This window comes from Phocoena sinus, chromosome 1, assembly GCF_008692025.1.
Source record: "Phocoena sinus isolate mPhoSin1 chromosome 1, mPhoSin1.pri, whole genome shotgun sequence".
In the NCBI taxonomy this organism is placed as follows: Eukaryota; Metazoa; Chordata; class Mammalia; order Artiodactyla; family Phocoenidae; genus Phocoena; species Phocoena sinus.
In genome coordinates, this window is record NC_045763.1 from 153,626,640 (window position 1) to 153,647,273 (window position 20,634).

Consider the following 20,634-nt stretch of genomic DNA (forward strand, 5'->3'; position numbering starts at 1 on the left):
TTAACCACTGCACCACCAGGCAAATCCTCCTTGCTGTTTTAAAAGAGAGAAGGGAACTTGATTGTGTGCCTGGATGAGAGTTGCTGGAAGGAGTTCTGTGTTCTCAGATATGAGAGCTCAGAACTTAAATGACCTGCCAGGAAGCAGTTTTGACCTGAAACTAAGGCCTGCTATTACTCATGCTAGAGACCCAGTGAATGGAACAGCTAAAACAAACAAAAAACAAACTCCCAACCTCCCCAAAAACCTTTGGGGAGGTGGGAACTGGAGAACCCCAGAAGAAAGATAGGGAATAGCTGCTATACGGGAAACTAATTTTCCCGATAGGCGTTTTGTTAAAAACAAAAAAATGAAACAAAGAAAAGAAAGAAAGGACTGCCAAGCCTGACTCTTTTTCATCCTTCCAAATTCATCCTTTCTTCAAAAGCTTCAGCTTCACAGTTCTCTGACTGCGGATTCTAACCAAGGTGGGCAGAGCAAAGCTCGTACTCCAAGGGAATGAAACTGGAAACCAGGGCTGCGAGTCACCAGAGGCAAGCGCTGGCAGAGAAGCATGTCAGGGTCCAATGACAGGCTAAGCTCTGGGCTTGCACAGGTAAGCTCTCCATGTAGCCGTGGCAGACCCCTTCTCAACTTTGACATCCACTGACGTTACCCAAAAGTGGATACACATTGAGCACAGCACAGTCTCAAGTGGGCATGGGTTTTTATTCTCAGTGCACAACAGTTTGGTTTCTGCGCATCAGCAACAGCTTTATTGGTTCCAAAAAAATTACCCTTTTTTTTCCTTCTTTTAAAACTCCCCTTCGATTCTTCCTTTCTCAATGGAACAACATATTTGAATTTCAGATTTGCCAGTTTATAGCATTTTTTTTCTAAGAACCCTATAAATACATGCAAAACATTGTACAGAGAGCTTAAATAATATCAAAATGCAAGTACAGATTGGGTGCACGGTTTAGGTGAACTGCAGATTACGGCAACACACACTGGGGTACACATTGCTTTGATATCACCATTTGTTTGTTTATGTCATGCAGATCACAACAGTCAATCTTTTGTTTTGTTTTTTTTTTCCTTTTATATAAAAATACCAGTGCCTGTTATACTAGTTACTGAAAAAAAAAAAAAGAAGAAGAAACTCAAAATTCCTATCTGCTGATTTGAAAAGAACAACACAGATAGATTTGTTGGCACATATATATGGCATATTCACATATGGCATATATACATATGGGGAGAAATATGTACGAAAGGCCAATTCAGTCATGGGGAGCTCACTTCCCTCCATCTCTCCTAATCAGCAGGAAAGGGGACAGCAGGCCCAACAGCAGGGCTGGAAAGGCAAAGGACAGCACTGAGCTAAATGGAAGGGTGTCTGGTCTTTTCTGAGGAAGAGCCTGGAATGGCTTAAGAAGAGCAGACATTTATAAGTGCCCCACCCCCACCACAGTAGTGGGGTGGGCCTCAGATACGGAGAGTGAGGAAGAGTGAGGAAGTACACACTTCGTGATGGCATCATGGGCTGCTTCAATCACTAGGCAGGGAAAGGAGGAAAGAAAGGAAGTGACGTGTTCAGAGGTTTCAGGGCACATGTGAGCTTGCCACACCCCTCTGGTTTTTGGCAGTAAGGTCATCACTCAGATTTAAGTGTGCAGACTCCCCCACTCTGGAGCTCAACGGGAAGAAGGAACACAAACTCTAAAGAACTCACATGTGCTGGTGGGATTTCTCGGTGGTCTCTCTACAACCTTTAGAGATGGAGAGTCATTTCAGAGGGCAGAGGGCACCTGTGGGAAGGATCTAGTCAAGACTGTCACCCAGGCTAGAACCAGCCTTTATTTTTCCACTTAGAGCTCTACCTCCCAACTAACATATCACGTGAAACTTTTCTAGGGGAGGGAAGGAAGTCTCAAATCAAATCCTTGCACAAAAAGTCGCTAATGGAAAACTCCAGGGGAAACAGGAGGTGAAAAGAACCATAAAAAAAGGCAAACCCCAAATCAGAGAGAGTATCCTTGCAGCCCAGTGTCTTGGGTACCACTCTGCCAGCTGTTCTTCAAGAAATATAAATCTATCTGAGGTCCCTGGTCCTGACCACTAGTTCCTGGTACCCATTTCCATGGGGGTGCACGCTCATTTCCTGCTGGCTGTCCCTTCTTCCTGGATGCCTTCCTTCCCATCCGTAATCCACTGCCCATTCTCCTAGGTTTATCAAGAGAGGAATCTAGGATAATATTTCCCCCTTTTCCCCATCAGACCCTTTTCAAGTCCAAAGCACCATTTTTGGGGAAAGCTTTATTAACTTACGCCATATTTATTCACTGCCAGTTGGATCACTGCAACTGAACAGGAAAAAAAAAATTATATAAAAAATATATGCACATAAATACTTAAACTTAATTCCATATCAACAAATTTATATTAAAAACATTCTAGAACCCAACAAATTTTTTTTTCCCCTAAGTATAAAGATGGCTGTTTGGAGAAAGGAAGTTTGGTGCATTGGTTTTAAAACCAATTGCAAATATACTATAAGTCACCTGCCATGTCTAACAGCTGGTTATGTGCTCCCTTCCACAGGGTTACATGACAGCACTTTATTTTAAATCCTTTAAACAAAATACATATGGCTGACTCAAAAAATATCAGTTTCTCGTCTAAAGAAAACTATATTTCTTTGCATAATATTTCTATATTTTCTCTCCTACTATGGAAACTAGAATACACACAAAATCCCCATTGACTTTAAACAAGTAGACACAAGCCCTCACAAGTAACCTGTCAGGCACCATGAGAGTCTTCTGGGAGCAGGAATGATAAAATAGCCTCCAAAGTTTGTTTTAAAAACTGATCTGAGGTAATCAAAAAGACTCGACAGAACTAAATCTTCCACTGTACTTAATAAATATATATGTGAACACCTATCGCCTCGGGTGAGCTATTTTTTCCCCCATTAGTATTGAAGACAGAGAAAAGATCACTGAAACATGTAACCTTTACAAAACCAAAATCAGATCTGGTCGCTGATGTAGTAATAGGGATGCGCAGGGGATACTGTTTCTTTATTCTTCCTTCCTAGGGCAGCTCAGGTGAAAGGGTGAGGGAGGAGGGATCCAGAAGAAAAGGCCGGAGAGGAGAGGTTCGGGTCACCTGACTCCCAAATGGAAATTCGGCAGTTCCTAACAGCCTCAAGCCCCTTCTCCTTACTCCCATCACTCTAGAAAGAGGGGGTAGGCTTCATTTACCCAGTGGGAGATGGGAATTGGCAGACATGAGCTGACCCCTACATGGAAGAGCTTGCAGCAGCATGGTAGGGATAGAAACGGAGATCCTGCAAAGGCGGCTCCACCCCGTTGCATTAAGGAACACTTAACAAATCTCCTAGCCAAGTCCCCGGCTCCTGAGAGACAGGTGGGAAGGGGACGCTTTGGGCAGTGTTCAGGGAGAGAAGGCACAGGGCTTAACTGTGCAGTACTGAGCACATTCTGGAGGGGGCTTGAGTGGGGTGTGCAAGAGGGAGGGTGGAAGGAGGGGAGCTTTACAGGGTGGGTCTTTTGCTCCTTTAAGTCGGGAAAGCGTCAATGAAGCCTCCCACTTTGGATACATGTTTTCAGAATCAGAATATTTGAGAAAGGCTGGGGCCTTTTCAGAGACCGATGTTGGCGGACATGGCAAAGAGTAGAATTAAAAACTAAAGGGCACGTCAAAGCTGGTCCCCAGCCACCTAAGCTCAAGGTTTCTGGTTTCTGAGAGGAAGGTTTGCTCAGATGCTGCTGGAATGGCACTTTGGCCTCTCCCAAGGCTTCTCAATACTCACTGTCCCAACAATCAGGTCCTGCCCTGGAAGAGCCTTGGTGGATGGCTTTGAAAGCAGTAGTGGTCACCCCGAGGAGGACTCCACCGAGTTGACTTTGATGGTCTGTTTTCCAAGTCCAGTTAGGAGGCAAGGTCATTCTTAATTCATTCCTTTGCCACCACTTTAGGAACAGGAGAAAGCTCAGGCTTCAGGTAAAAACTACAAACCGCATATATGCAAGCTTCACGTCAATGCTGATCTCCCTGGCACTTAGAAAGCACACACACCTGACAACATGGCAGTTTAGAAGCAGATAACCTGGCAACAACAAGAATATATTTTTACCAGCTCTCAATTGCTTCCAAAGGACCCTGTTAGCAAAGAAACCTATCTGCCTCTAGAACTAAATCAAGGGCTCCACTGGGGCCAGAAGGGAGCATGGTCAAAGTCGACTTAACTCACCCATGTCCTTTCCATCTTCTAATCATCACAACTTAAAAAAAAAAAATTAGTGAAGCTAAGGAAGACAATGGTCACAAAAGACCAAGAGACCATGGGGAGGCTTGACTGGAAGGGCAGAAAGAGGTAAAGGGCTTTAGGTATAAGTTTTCAAAATGGAGAAATTGTTTTAAAACAATCACGCTACAGGCTGATTCTGTACCTTCCATTCTTACCTCAACACATTCCATTTGAGGATATCTGTCACTCTGAACTTTTAACTGAGCCTGTAAACAGCGCAGACTCATAGGGTAAAAATCCAGAAGTGAGGAGATGGCTGACACAGGTATGAATACTGGTGAGAATTTGGGTTGGGGCCAATGCCAAAAGGATTCTTGTCATTTCTTTAAAAATGACAACTGATACAGGCAAGGAGTATAGATCTACCATTCATTACTTGCCTGGGGTCTAACTGGGTCCTGCTACAAACCCCAACTCAGGTTTCAGCTGAAGTCCTCGTAGGTCTGTGCTCTTGCCTCTTCATGGCCAGGTGGGGGTTCACACATACTTGGGAGCAGCTGACATGACAGTGAAAAGTCCCATCATCCCCTTAGTGACGGGGTAGATGAAAAGGGAAATAGGGAAAGCAGGAAGGGGAGTCAGAGAATGAAGTTCAAACTGATGTCTCCAGGCTGTGTAGAGGGTTGTCTGAGTGGCAGGCAACAATTTGCACTTGGCAGCAATCCACCGCATTGTTGTTTTTGTTGGCTTGTGGAGTGACCTCACCATCCGACGGGAGCATCCTAGTCCCAGGCTTAGAGACCTTTTCAAAAGTGTCCTCTTCTTGCTCATCCAGGAGTGGTGTTCGTGGCCCCTCCTCATCTATGGCGAATTCAGGGTGGGTCATGAAGTTGTGGATGGAGTTTTGGTTCTTGGGTTTCTGAATGCTTTCGTGGAGGGAACTATGGAATGCTTTGACCACTTTGATCTACACCAGGGGAAGGAAAAGGAGGATGAGAAAATACGGAGGCAAGAATTGGTTAGTAGAACAAGGAACTGGGGGGTTTGAGGACAGAAACAGAACCCAAACTACAAGACACTACTGCTCAACAACCAAAACCAAACATATGAGAGGAGGTCATGAAACACTAGAAACATCACGCGGCTCAAATTTCAAGCACTGGGGTGGGTGGGGCGAGTGAGTAATGGCAAACAACTGGGATATTTCAAAAGCTGCGTAAAAACAAAGCAGAAGACCCAAAGCAGAGTTAGCATTCCCAAACAATCCACTCTTAAAATGAAACAGGAAACAAAAAGATTCATTAGTTCTTTTGGATGGAGGGCAAGGACGTTGGAACTAGGTGCAAATTAATAGCCGAACTTAAAAGATAATTCAGACATGTGGATTTTTGTGTTGAAGCCAAACATTTTGTGAATGTGGAATGGAAAATTACACACTGAAGTTTAGTTACCTGTTTAAAACCCTCAAAGAGCCAAACACATATCAATTCGCACGCAATACACTTTGGGTGATAAGTGACCACGAATACCATTCAGCGAGGCAGACAAACCGATCTTCATTTGTGGCAGCAGCATGCAGGAAATGAAAACTCTTATACTCTCCAATTTAATAATTGCTCTTTCAGTCAGGAGACATGCATATATTTATAGTCCACAGCCTCCACCATGTCCTCTTCCCCCAAAGAAAGTACGACTCCATGCCTTCAGCCCCTCCCCTGGAAGAGGATGAATACAGGCATCAAAAGAAGCCTCCCCCTGACGCTGACAGAAGGCCCGCTCTCTCAGCTCAGATGAGGCCGGACACGCACGGCCATGTCTCTGACACACAGCAGCTGTGCCCAGTCGTGCAGCTTTCTCCAGCTGTTTGTAAATTATGAAGAGGAATGTGATCTTACGTGGAGAAGGGAAAGGATGGGACCAGGACAGAAAACACCCCATCCAGGAGGCAGTGCTACAAACAAGAGGCTTTTCTGATGGGGGGGGACCAAGAGGATGGGGGAAAGGAAACAATTTGCAGTTTGACTGGGCAAAGGGAAATGCACTGCCCTATAAGTGTCAAAGTCTTTGTTCTACTGCACAACAAAGGAAGGGATTCAGTTTAGAGAAGAGGAAACATTGACAATAATTGATCCCTGGGCCCAGCCTTCACCTTATCCACAGGGAGCAGTTCCTTTTCTGAACTGGGGGCCTCGTTGAGGCATGCTTTGCAACTTGGGTTGGTAGAATTGGAGGAGGGGAGAAGGTTGGATCCTGAGAGTTTGGAGAGAGAGGCCAGGGGAAAAGAAAGTGGTCCTAGGACAGTTTTAGTTGTTGGGAGGTGGCTGATCCTAGTCTTGCCCCAAAGTTCTTTCCTCAGAAAAGAAATGGAAGTAATGCAGGAGAAACTGTTGAGGTGGGGAGGGGGATAAGGAGAAATGATGAGGGTGGGGGTAGGGCACACCTTTCGTTACTCTGCTCTTTAAGCAAAGAATATGTTCCTGGAAAAGAGGCAAGAATGTGGAGACATCAGAGCACCCAAAGAGGCAGGCAAATAAACTGGTTGGATTGCTTGTCTCAGTGTTTCCTATCACTGTACAGAACCTACAAAAGTAATGCACGAAGAAGGTTCATTAAAGCTGTGTCTCCGCTGGCTAAGGCTTTCCTTACCTTGCCTCACTCCACAACAGACCGGCAGACTCACCCAGGATGGAGGGTGCTCAGAGCTCAGAAGGCAAAGGACTCTGTCACTCAATGGAATCCGCTCAACGCTTCAGCCAAGAATCAAGGAACCTGGGCACACATTCACCATGCTGCACAGAAAGTTAGGACCTACTTTTCTATCTTTAGGTGAGATCAGATGGAATATAGGTTCCATCTGGCTTTCAGGAAATCCCAAGTTTTAATGGATCTATGCCAAACATCTTAGAGCAAGGCAACTTGGATTAAGTGAGCCCAAACCCAATGCCTTCTCCCCTGGCCCTAGTCAAGAAATGGGCTCAAAGCCATACCACCCCCTGTAGGAGTGATAATATAGCCCACACTTTTCACTCACTCTTCAAATCTCAACATTTCTAACAAGTGCTACAGGAGAACAGGTACCTTTATACCATGAGTTGATCATCTTCAATATCAGTGATATTCCTGCTTCTATTTTTTTTGAAGCAATTGAATACTTTGTTAAAATAATGATATGTGAAGTCCTATCTAGAAAACAGATTTTTAAAAATAGGAGTTGGGATGGGGGTCTGGATCCCTGTTTGCTGGCTTTTCCTCTCACCTGTTGGGGTGATCAATCACTGTTACAGGTAAACAATAAGGGAGATCAGAGTGAATTGGGGATGGGTAGATGGAAAAGACAGGGACAATTTCTTTTTTGGGGGAGCAAGGAACAGTCATCCAGCTAGATAACAGGACTTCTGGAATCTAAAGGGAAAGCAGCCACCTGTAAGGGAAGCTCAAGACAAGAGGAGTGAGAGAGCTAGGGAGCCCCATCTTGTGGCCTAGCAGGTGGACAGAAGGGTGGGGCTGTGCCAGAACGCTCCTCAACTCCAACACTGGCCTCAGAGACTATACAGTGTGTGCCGATGAACAATCACACAGCTACGTCATCACCAATCCACCCCAAGTGGTGGCATCTTCCTTTCTTGATGCATGGTGCCTGGTGCATGAGCAGTGTACGGGGAATAAGACACAGATAGTGAGGCGGGTGCTGTGAAAGCTTCAGGTCCTCTCCACTCAGTCAATCAACCCTCCCTTCCCCAGTCATCATCTCTCAAAGTCTCTGGGAAATGTCTCTTCTGTGGCCCCTATCCTACAGGTGAAAGCGGATGACTGAAGGACAACCCTTTCTCATGGCTCAGAAGCCCAAACCAGGCTGGACCTTAGGTTAGGTATGAGCACTAAGGGCCACTCTCTGGAGCTCAATGAATGGGCAGATGAAGACTCCATTTCCTCAGATGATATTCTGTAGGTTTCTGCTCCTTTGTCAGAAACCAGGGGAAGAGAAGGGATTAGGACCTTCTTACAGAGAGAAATCTTAGAGGTTTATCTACTTGAAGGTTAGATAAATAAAGGAATTCATTTGGAACTCTGGAATGAGGAATGGGTTTTAAAATGCATGACTATAACTTCCAGGCCCTCCAATAGGAAGGCACAGCTGGAGAAAGAGCAGGTGTGGCCTGTCTCTCCTGAGTCTCTGTCTTTGAGGGTTTGCACCATATCCTCCACCAGCAGCTCTACTACATGAGCCCAGTGGGCTCTGTCTTTTCCTTAGTCTCCTTCTACCTTCAAATTACCAGGGCAGCTGACACTACCCCTCCTAACAGAGAGGCATGATTTAAGAAAGAACAGTAACTAGTTAGAAGGACAAAACTGGAAGAAAAAAGGAAATGAGAGGAATATGGAAGGACTAGAATGAGAGGCTCTTGCATATTTGTAGGGTAAGACTTACGTAGTTCTTTGACTGCCTTTGAGCCTAAAGAATATGCATCTATATAAACCTCCTCTCCCCCTGCCCCTCGTCTCTCACACGAGAACACTTAGAGTTGGCTAGAAAGACAACAGATAAGCTAAGTCTGACCAACCTACACACTCACAGTCAAGTGAACCACAGACAGTGCAATTGTTCTTTCTTTATCCCCCGTCCCAGGGTTACGGTGGTGGTGATTGGGAGTGGGGGAGGAAGAAACAGACTCAAACACTCAGATATTTGAGGCCCAGAGTATACTTAACGCAGAGAGACTCCTTCCCCACCAAATACCTTAACAGCATTATCAGCAAAGAGCCTTCCATTTCCTCTCTGTGTCCCACTTGGGGAAGGTAAAAAGATCAGGAATAGGAAGGCATAGCATTAGCAAGGATCCAATAATCTACCAATAATCCACCAGATCTTAGGTTGAGCCTTCACAGCTTTCCGGCTAATAGGCTGGCTGAGAAAGGGGTTCCTCAAACTTTACATGCAAAATAAGATATGAAGTGCTGGCTATAAGTAAAACAAACTAGAGGGAAGGAGAAGGGAAAAAAAAAGTTTGCTCTTCGGAAATTCCTAAAAGAAAACAAAAGACTTCCTGAGTCTTCATTCGGCTTAACCTTACACCTAACCTTAGGAGACAGAGCTGAGACTCAAAGGAGCAGAAGGAGAGAAGAGGAAAAACAACATATTCAAACAGAGCAACAAACAAAGTAAAGTCAAACAAACAAACAAACAAACTCAAGGAAGGACCAGGCAATGCAGAGGAACAATCAGAAAACAGGATTACTGTCTTTAAAATGGTTACGGTTTAAGAGCTTTGCAACATAAAAAAAATAATAATAAAATTAAATAAAATGGCACACAGCCTGGTTCAGGAGTGGAATTTCTGCCCCGCTTTTCTTCCCTTAAGTCAAAGATCAAAGGGAAAAACCAAAAGGAAAAGATAACCACAGCTGGTTAAAGTGAATGCCACGTGCTTTCTTGTGGTCATTTTAGCAAATCATGCATCATAATAGACTATCACTCACTGCCCAGAGTAGGAGATGAAACAGCAGCAGCAACAGAAGTGGTGGGGGGAGATTTGACTGGTGCAACTGTTACATAGGATGAGCTAGGAACATGTTTTACATCAAGGTGTTGACCCATGGTCTGGCGCTTTAGGACTCCCTTAAAAGAGGCTCCCGTCTGGAATGTGTTAATTACGTCGATCTGCAAAGAATCAGAAAGTGAGACAGCTTTGCTCCACAGTCAGAAAGAAGTGAAGAAAGAGGAAGGGAGGGTCCAAGAGGGTTAGGGAGGGGGATGGAAAGAGCTGGGAAAAGGGGACAGGAGTCGGAAAGCAAGAGAGAGAGTCCCTTACACACAAAACAATGGTGAAGAGAAGGGGGAAAAACATTAATTGCATATCACGCTTCATTTAAGGAACAGTTTGCCATGGAGTCTAAATACCCAGCCAGAATCCAGTCTTCTCTTCCCTTTTAGCCTATGATGGACATTTTAGGTGTGCCGGTATCCAAAAGTATCTAAAAATTTAAATGGACTTTCCCACTCATGAGTCCTGACAGAGAGTGACAGCTTATTCACTGTCTTATGCTCTGACCTGTACTTTCTTTCTTTTTTTTGACCTGCACTCTTAAAAAAATAAGGCATGCAATTTAAGATAGTAGGCAAAGTGTATATATTACTGAATTTTGAGGCTCAGGAACCTCTAAACCAATGAAATTGACTACCTATTTTTGCAGATTTTCCAGGAAAACAACTCATGTGTTTAAACAGAGGCGTGTAGTAATCCACACACAGGTGCCATGGTGGAAAGGCTCCTGGACCATGAGTTGCTGGGCTCACCCTCTTCTGGGTTCTTCTTTGAGACTCCCTGTCCTTGGGCAGAAGTGGACAAGGCCCCTGAAAGTGGAGCTCAGGAACCCAGTGGCCAGGCTCTGTGGAGAGAATGCCGCTGGCAGCATTCGCGCACTGGAGATCCTGAGAGGCTGGCGCAAGTGCCAACGAGAACTCAGCAGTTAGACGGGGTGGGGGGAGGAGGAGTTGGCTGGCAGTGGTGGCAGCAGCCGCAAGTCTAGCCCCATACAAGTTGTCTCTGGTTTTCAGCGTCCTACTCCTCAGAGACTGAGGCAATGAATGCCATTTGTTTTCCAACAGCGGTCTTGATCTAGGGCCTCTGTCAAACCTACCATCCTCATCCCTGACCTCTGCCTGACCAAGGGCCAGTGGACCAGGGATGTAGGAAAGGTGCTGATTTCACTCATCTAACTTCACTTCCCCAGGTGAGAAGGTGGGAAAGCAGGCACCTTGTGAGTCAGACAGTTGTCCTTACTTATAAAGCTTCCTGAGAAGCCATGAAATATTTAGGGCTAGTTTCTGGACTCAGACCGAGTTTGAGCTAAAATACCACTCTTCATCACATGATACGGTTTTCAGTTCCAGGGGACCGAGGAGCCTGATGCTGCAAGAGGAAAAGGCCTGCATGTGGGGAGGGTTCAGCCACACGGAAGAAGGGGCTGGAGAGCCACCTTCCTCGGTGCTTATTAGTGTCACAAGGTCCCAACCTCCACAATGAAACTGGCCCCCAGATTTACCTTCCCAAGATTCTAGACCTCAAGTTTCCCAACCTTCTGCTTTCTAGTGCTTTTAGCTCTCCCAAAGCTAAAGGGACCAGGATGGGACAATAGCCTGGCAACACTTCCCACCCATAAGTGTTGCAAGAATGACAACAAGGAACAACAATCGGATGGCAGGGAATTTCGTTAGAACCCAGCTGAGGTGAAGAGCTGATGCCAGGAGAGAGCTTTAGGATCCAGGATGCAGGTTAGCACCGTCATCTGCTTATGGAGTCAGGTGGGACGGCATAGATATGCTCATCATGGCATCTTTAACAGGTTGCCTTTGCTGCCTTAAGTTTAGGCTTTAACGTCATTCTGGTCCAACCGCCTTTGGCTCCAACAGAGAAAGGTAGTATACCTAAAGCTATGTAGACAGCGAAACCAGAGAGGTATATAGTCGAGGGAATGGAAATTGGTAGTGGAGGGGAAGGAAGATCCATGAATCTCAGCCCCGGGAGAGAAGACTGGGAAGGAGCCAGGAGACACTGGAACGAGGGCATTCTGGCTAGGAAAAAAATTACATAGTAGAAGAGGAGGCAGACGATCCTGAAGGGAAGAAAAGCAGACAGGTTATTCTGAAAAGAGCAGACCTACAGGGAAGCACCGAGGCCTTAGAGACATGAGCCAAAGATGCCAAGTTCTCTGGGCACGTGAGGCCCCTGCTCGCGATGGACTTGGCAGCCTGGAGGGCGGGGTGCGTGTGGAAACTCTGGACATGCTGAGGTAGTGTTTGCGGGTCCCATGCGGATTTCCCTCTGGGAAGGGGAACTCAAGAGGAGCCCCAGTGTGCTCCCTCCCTAGCCCTGCTTTCCCATTTCCATCTGTTGTCTTGTCTATAGGAGACCAACGCCCGGCCGCTACAGTAGTTCTCCCTTACCCGTGGGGGACACGTTCCAAGACCCGCAGTGGATACTTGAAGCTGCAGATGGTGTTGAGCCCTGTATATGCTATGCTTTCTCCTAGAGTAATGGGTGGGTAGCTTATACAGCGAGGATGTGATAGGCAATGGGATGACTTATGTCCAGGGCAGGACAGAGTGGGGGGCGTGAGATTTCATCAGCTACTCAGAACGGCATGCAATTTAAAACTTGTGAGTTATTTATTTCTGGAATTTTTCATTTAATACTTTCAGACTGTGGTTGACCATGGGTAACTAAAACCAAGGGTAACTAAAACCAAGGAAAGCAAAGCCACGGATAAGCGGGGGACCATTGTATTCAGCTTAGACTATTCATTTCACCTCTTCCCTAGGAAGTGGTGGGCTCCACTAGGGAGCTTTTGAAACCATCTGCAAGGCTAATTTCAGAGAGTGAAATTTACTTCTGGGATCTCTAGCCAATCAGCAAAGAGGGATAGGCCTGTTCTCTGGTGAACACCTTTGAGAACTTGGGGATTTACAATTTCTTGAGATGGGAAATCTCAGGACTAACACAATAGAGGTATGTGGGGTGAGAACAGGGAAAGTGATAGGATTATCAATGTCTAGACCAGCCCATTTACCCAGGAGAAGGTAGTTACAGTTGCTGCACGGGAAGTGGGGGAAAAAAGTTACTGTAGGGCTATAGGACGGGACTTAATAGCAGCAGAAGCAGCTTCTATCCCATTTTAGAAATTGCAGGAAGGGAAAAGGTTTGAAGAAATTATAGCTTCTTGTTTTCTGGGAAGCAAGTCTGAATCCTGTAAAAGATACTCAGGCACTGAGAGACTATTGTCGTTTATATACACTTAGCCATCAGATTCCCCATCATGGCCTTAAATTTTGAGTGGGGAAGACATAAGAGAGCGAGTTTCTTTTACAAAGATCAATCCAGATAATACCTACGTTCCCCTAATAGCAGCTTGAGGATATACAGTAAATGTCTGCTGGGGATGCTGGCAGAGAGATATTGTCTAAATCCTTCCCTCTGCAGGGTCAGAAAGACTCTGAACATTTCCCACCCTGAGGTTAGGCCTAGCGCTTACGAGAGACCTTATGCGGGAAGATGGCCCACCCGACAGAGGGTGGGAAGTGGGCCTCAGACGAACCCAAAGCTAGAGGATGATGCTAGCAGTTAGTGTCCCGTGCTCTCGGCCCCCCATGATCACTCTCCTCTCAGAGGAGCCCATACCACTGCCTCTGCCTGTCTGTCCTGAAGCAAGGGAGCTCGGGCTGCCCACCAGTGAGAGGGCCTTAGGAAGGGAAGAGACGTTGGCCAGCAAGAACTACTGCCCTCCCAACACCTCCCAAGAAAGATGGGGGAGATTCCTTCTCCCAGGGCGAGGATAGGCCACTATCACAGTACCTGGGTCTGGATACGGTTCAGGCCCCGGAACCAGAGGATCTGGCCTCGGCGCAGCTCCATCTCTGCATGGTCAATCTCGTCCAGCCCCTCAGCATCCTTGGTGATCTCCTCTTTGGTGGTGCCATGCCCAGCCTCCTTTAGGAACTTCAGGGATTGGGTAGGTATTGTGGAGATGACCTGAGAACAGGTGCAGCAAAAGGGTAGACACCAGAATCAGGGCGAGAAGAGCTGTCACTCAACTTTATGGGTCAGGCCCTTGGGTAGGTCACTCTTTGCCCTATAAACCTTCCCGCTGGGAAAGCAGTGGGAAAAGTGCCAACCCATTCAGGCAAGCGTTTGCCAAGTGCCTACCAGCTGTCAGGCCCTCAGGAAGATTTTCTGTATTTGTGGACGTACAAAGGAGAACTTATATTCTAGTATTTGACCAGCCATCTGCCTTGTTATATACTTCATTCTCTTCCTCCTGTCTCAGTTCTTTCTTTGCATTTTGCCATCTGTCTCTTAAAGGAAATAGAACCATAATGCATGATACACACAGTAGGAAGAGACAGAGACAAGGACCTGGGAGAAAACAAGTCTGGAGACAGGATGGTCAAAATGTATGTGTATGGGCAAGGGGAAAAGAAGGGTGTTGGAGGGGAACGACCCTCTTCTTAGTTACCATATGCTAAGTAATTCCTCTTTTATAAAACTATAGTGAGAGGATACTAAAAGTTTTCTTGGGCTTGGGGTGAGGAACTGGGTGGGATATCCCATAGAAGGGCCATATGAGTATTATCAGAAGACATGGAGCGGTAGGTTGGGGCTTGCAATTCAAAATAAATCACTCTATAAGCTGTCAGTCAGTTCTCCTTTACAAATAAGACAAGGGCTCAGCTGGGAAAGGGGGACTGTGTGAGCAGTCCAACATGGAGTCAAGTGTTCGAAATAGAAAGAACGTCCACGTTCTGCTTTCAGATGTTAGAAGGAGCTGTTGTGATACAGAAGGAAGGCTGTTGTTACCTGGCATCAAGGCCACATGGCCACATGTGAGACTAGACCCAGGTGAGAGTTTCAAACAGTACGTGAAATAATCAAGCTCCACCCAAGTGTAGAAGTGCTTTAGGGACCCACCGGTAAATAAACTTCAGCCAACAGAGCAGGGTGGAAGGACTTGTGTTAGGAATGGGGATAGGGATTAATCAGGGAGGCATCTAGGAGCTATGAAAGAAACAACTAGCAGGTCTATGGGGGAAAGTCTGCAGCCCTAGGGAGGGATCTTTGGGGCCAGTTAGAGCAAAGCCTCCATTACCCAGGTGGCTGGGCACCAGTCAGTAGAGACCTGGGGTCTGCAAGCAGAGGTAAAGGCCAGGCCAGAGCTGAGGATGAGAGGGACTCGCAAAGTGGTGTTAGGGAAGGAATGAAACTCTTATCAAACCTGATTCTATTATTATAATATTAATAGCTAACATTCATTGAGTACTTACAGGGTACTAGACATTGTTCTAAGTCATTTCTGTATTGAAACTGATTTGCTGATTAACAATGATTCACAATGATCCTGTTATCCGGAGTTGAGGAAACTGAGGCAGAGTTGCTAATAAACCTGCTCACTATGATGCAGCTTGTAAAAAGAAGAACCGGGATTCAAACCTAGACAGTCGGTTCCAAAGTCTGTGCTTTGAACCATACGCTATACCGCTTCTCTAGAGACCTTGTGAGTCTGGATTTATCTTAGATGACAGTCAGGCACCCATCCTGGATAAGGCGATGGTGAGAAACAGAAGAGGCAAGGGAGCCCTACGTTATGACAGCACAGCAGCTCACGGCCAGACTGCGGCTTCATTGAAGACATATGCTTTGCAAACTCTTCTACTTCTAAGACCCTTAATTTTATTTTTAGCAAAATTCCATTGAAAATTTCCACTTCCATCTCAGAGAAGCTAAGGGATGTGTCTGTCTCCAGGCACGATTAGAGAAGAGATCAGAAGCCTCTGAAGTGGTGGGCACAGATCATTCTGCTTTGGGTTCCTACAAGATGGAAAGAACTTGAAAACCTGGTGGTAGAGAGAAGAGGGAAGAATATGAAGGAGAGGAGCTGGGCGTCTCCACAGCTGCTCGTTCCATCTCATCTAGGGGAGGGGGGGGTCTGCCGGCCATATGACTGCATGGGGAGGGTATGCCCGTACTCACCTGGCCCCACAGCAATTCTCCAAAACCGATGAAGAGACACCAGAACCACTGGGACAGGGTGAGGTTCGTACAGCTGAAGGGTTTCCCCCCAAATTCCACAATGATAATCTAGAACAGAGAAAGAGGCAGCCCATCATTGGGAGGCAACAGGTAGCCAGCCCTCCAGTCAAGGCCATCAAAGCCACATCAGCCCCCTACCCCAGGATCCCTGTGGTGTGAACCCTGATCTGCTTGTTGGGGAAGGAGAAAGAAGAGATCCAGGTGGGGAGAAGGGAAGACAGACACAGTCTTTATAGAGCACTCTGATGGGGAGACAGATACAGCTACTATGAACATTATTAATGCAAAGGCTGGGGGAGCAAGGGGAGCTGGAGGCTTCTTGTGACTAAAGCCAGTAGGTGACAAAGAGAAGGCACAGCGATGGAGAAGAGGAATTTAGGAGCGGGGCAAATAAGAGTGAGGCAGGAGCTCTTTCGTTACAGGGCAGGCTCATGATCTCTTGTATTGGCAGATGTCTTAGTGTACCTCTGACTGGGGCAAGAAGGAAGGGGCTCAATCCTTTCACCACCAGGGCAGCCATGCCCTTGACCCCGCTTCCCACAGAAGGAGCCCACGTCAGGCTTATCTGTCAACTACATATGGCAACATTCCATGTCTTCTCCTTTTCTCTGAATTGCGTACCATTTTCTACCATGAGCGCTTTCCAAACAAAGGGGCAAGGAGGGACAGGGAGAGATCCCGTATAGCACTTGCATGCACATTTCAAGTACGCTGGCAGGAGGCATGGAAAGGGGTTAGAAGACAGTGATCTTCCTCCTGGTCACTATGTGAAATTGCTGTGTTTTAGAAAGATAAGGAAAGGATCCCACAGATTTTATTTTATTCGCTACCAACACGCTGCCTTGCACTGGAGCACTTGACACAGCAGGATCCAATTCTAGAGCAATGAGCAAACGGAAGCGTTTGGGAACCCCAAAGTGTTCAACCCACAGCCTGAGTCCCCATCACTCCCTCACTCCTTTCCCCGGGCGCTCAGGGAATCCTGGCCCCCAGCTTCTGGCCTTTATCGTCCCAGACCTCCTATCCCAACTCCAGCTAGAATCCCACCTGGCTGACGAATGTGCCCAAGACCACAGAGCAGAAGATGAGGTTGCGGAAGATGCCCGAAAAGACATTCCTCTCTCCATGGATCTTGCGGGAGTTGATTTCATTGAAGAGCTGCATCAGCACGAAGGTGTTGAAAATAATGGTGTAGTGTTGGCTGGGTGGTGAATGCAGAGGTGCTCTCCTCCCACTATCAATGTCGAAGAACTTCTCACCTAGTTGGGAGAAGGGATGCATCGGAGGATAAGTATGCTCTCAAGCAGGGTTCAGGTTGAGGCAGAACACTTGAGTATGGCCTCACTGGTTGCTTACGACTGGTGTCCATTCTAACTGGTCAGTATCCGAACCACAACAGTCATCAAATATTGTCAGTGTTAGCTCTGGTCTCAACGTCACTTTTTTTTTTTTTTTTTTAAATAAAATTTATTTTTATTTATTTTTGGCTGTGTTGGGTCTCTGTTGCTGTGCCTGGGCCTTCTCTAGTTGCGTTGAGCAGGGGCTACGCTTCATTGTGGTCTATGGGCTTCTCATTGTGGTGGCTTCTCTTGTTGTGGAGCACACGTTCTAGGCACGCGGGCTTCAGTAGTTGTGGCGCACGGGCTCAGTAGTTGTGGCTCGCGGGCTAAGAGCACAGGCTCAGTAGTTGTGGCACATGGGCTTAGGTGCTCTGCGGCATGTGGGATCTTCTCGGACCAGGGCTCGAACCCGTGTCCCCTGCATTGGCAGGCGGATTCGTCACCACTGTGCCGCCAGGGAAGCCCCCTTTTAAAATATTTTTGACTGTGCCATGTAACATGTGGGATCCTAGTTCCCTGACCAGGGATCGAACCCGTGCCCCCTGTATTAGAAGGTGGATTCTTACCCACTGGACCACCAGGGAAGTCCCTCAATATTTCTGACCCTCTCTCTCAGCTTGCTCCATCACTATTTGCCTTCTCGTAGTGCTGCACTGTGGTAGAACTATGTGCACGAGAGTCTGGCAGACATAGGTCTGAATCTTCGTGCCACTATTTACTCAATATGTGACTTAAGCTTCAGTTTTATGATCTAAGAAAAAGGTAACATAAAGCCACCCTTTGGAGATTCTTTTTTTTTTTATCATCTTTATTGGGGTATAATTGCTTTACAATGGTGTGTTAGTTTCTGCTTTATAACAAAGTGAATCAGTTATACATATACATATGTTCCCATATGTCTTCCCTCTTGCGTCTCCCTCCCTCCCACCCTCCCATTCCCACCCCTCTAGGTGGTCACAAAGCACCGAGCTGATCTCCCTGTGCTATGCGGCTGCTTCCCACTAGCTATCTACCTTATGTTTGGTAGTGTATATATGTCCATGCCACTCTCTCGCTTTGTCACAGCTTACCCTTCCCCCTCCCCATATCCTCAAGTCCATTCTCTAGTAGGTCTGCTTCTTTATTCCTGTCTTACCTCTAGGTTCTTCGTGACATTTTTTTTTTTTTTTTTTTGCGGTATGCAGGCCTCTCACTGTTGTGGCCTCTCCCGTTGCGGAGCACAGGCTCCGGACACGCAGACTCAGCGGCCATGGCTCACGGGCCCAGCCGCTCTGGGCATGTGGGATCTTCCCAGACCGGGGCACGAACCCGGGTCCCCTGTATCGGCAGGCGGACTCTCAACCACTGCGCCACCAGGGAAGCCCCCGTGACATTTTTTTTTCTTAGATTCCATATATATGTGTTAGCATAGGGTATTTGTCTTTCTCTTTCTGACTTACTTCACTCTGTATGACAGACTCTAGGTCCATCCTCCTCACTACAAATAACTCACTTTCATTTCTTTTTACGGAGATTCTTAAAAGGAGTAATAAAATGGCACAATGCACCACGTAGTGGGAACAGAGGATGCACTCAGTAAGCGAAGCTGCTATCATTCCCGTCTTGTGCTCAGCTTGCTCCCTGCTGCTTTCTTTCCTTGGGCTGCTCTCTGCCCCCATCTCCCTCTAGCACTCCAAATGCCGCCACCCACCCCCGCCTTGGCTCACCGGCAAAGACAAGGAAAAAGATGACAGTGAGCTGATAGACGGCGTGACCCAAGATGTTCTTCATCATAGTGCGTGAGATCAGAGGCTTATTTCGGCCATAGGGGCGACGCTTCAACAGAGAGTCTGTAGGAGGCTCTGTGGCCAGGGCCAATGAGGCAAAAGTGTCCATGATGAGATTAACCCACAACATCTGCACGGCTTTCAGTGGGGAATCCTGGTGGGAAGAAGAACCACTCCTTTTAGCTTTCCTTGGAGACCACCCCCCACCCCACTCATCAGCCTCATCTTTGCCCTTGAAATGGCCTACCTCCTGCTATCCACCATTTATTAGCTGAGTGACATTGAGAAACTTATTTAACCTCTTTGAGGCTTGGGCTCTTCACCTGTAAAATGGGGATAATACCTACTTTGCAAGGTTGTTTTTGAAGAACAGAGAAACTACATATAAGTGCTCATCACACTGGCTAACGTGTAAGTACTACATTAATGGTAGATAAATTATCATCATCCCACATGAGCAGATGGAGACCTAGTAGAGCTATTCCTGCCCCAACACCCCTTCGGAAACTCTGGTCCTTACTCCTCAGTCGACATAATGTGTACCCCACACCCCCTGTTCCTTAGCCCCAGCCTCATCCCTCCCATCTCAGCTCACCCCACATTCCCTTCACCTGGGTGATACAGGCTCCAGTGAAGGCCACGATCACAGCCACCACGTTGACAGTGAGCTGGAACTGTAGGAACTTGGAGATGCTATCGTAGACGTTTCGTCCCCACATCACTGCCTTCACGATGCTGGTGAAGTTGTCATCTGTTAGGATGATGTCAGAGGCCTCCTTTGCCACATCCGTGCCTGCAATACCCTGAGGTAAGAAGGGGAAGGAAAACAGTGAGGAACTGGACAAAATTCACGCACATTCTGAACTCATATCTTACCTCCGAGAAGCTTCAGAACTCAGCATAAACACCAGAGGGCACACTAGCCACACAAATCCTACAGACTAAACCACCATATTTTGAGCCGTCTTCTCTCCCAAAGAAAATGAAGGGAAAATGTGTCACTGTCACTCTGCGGGAAAGGGGACTGGGCCATGATGCCACCACCTTACTCCTGAACTCAGACAGGAAATTACAGTTATCTCTGATATTCCTTTCTCCCGTCCCTCCTACCTCCCCATCTTAGAAAATAATTAGAAGGTAGAGAAAAAGTCCTATCTGTTCTACCTCTAAATATTAACATTTCTTTTGCCACTGCCAATGTTTAATTTAAATCCTTACCCCTCCCGCACCCTGAAGTTACTCTACGTTTTTTCCCAGGAGGAGGAGTCCGGCAGTACAGTTCAGATGTCCTGTCCTTATGCAAAATCCTGTCACTGGGGAACCACCAAAGCTTTTCTAAATAGACAGATCAGTGGTTGAAAGCAGTGTTTTAGAAACAGTACACTTTCCAGTCTGGTAGTCAAAGCCCTCAACAAGTGAACTCTGGTTCATTTTCCAACCTGCTATATCTTTCTGCTCAAAACCTACTGCTTTATTCACAATTCCCTGAATCTCTCATTCACTTCTAGAGTCCAGTCTTCTACTTACACCCTTTTCTCCAAGCCTGGAACATCCTCTTTCCCCATCTATTTAAATCCTATCTGTCCTTAAGGTTCCATTCAATTAATTAAGCCCTGCTTGCTTGGCAAAGCTGTCCCTTACATCCCCAGCCTATGCTTCTATTCCATGTCTTACAACCCCTGTAACCT

General features: G+C 46.6%; 1 protein-coding gene across 2 annotated transcripts in view; it reads right to left on the reverse strand.

Moving 5' to 3' along the window:
* Positions 1-689: 689 nt before the first annotated feature.
* The window catches only part of ATP2B4 (ATPase plasma membrane Ca2+ transporting 4), a 93,181-nt gene continuing 73,236 nt past the window's right edge, over positions 690-20,634 (reverse strand). The window contains exons 16-22 of one of the 2 annotated variants that reach the window (XM_032621230.1): positions 19,558-19,749; positions 18,887-19,100; positions 16,888-17,099; positions 15,781-15,888; positions 13,609-13,785; positions 9,810-9,917; positions 690-5,225 (exon numbers count right to left, since the gene is read on the reverse strand). In XM_032621230.1, the coding sequence (XP_032477121.1) occupies positions 4,911-5,225; positions 9,810-9,917; positions 13,609-13,785; positions 15,781-15,888; positions 16,888-17,099; positions 18,887-19,100; positions 19,558-19,749 (1,326 nt within the window). In that variant the 3' untranslated portion in view covers positions 690-4,910. The remainder of the gene's footprint in view (positions 5,226-9,809; positions 9,918-13,608; positions 13,786-15,780; positions 15,889-16,887; positions 17,100-18,886; positions 19,101-19,557; positions 19,750-20,634) is intronic. The other variant, XM_032621219.1, reaches the window with a different exon arrangement.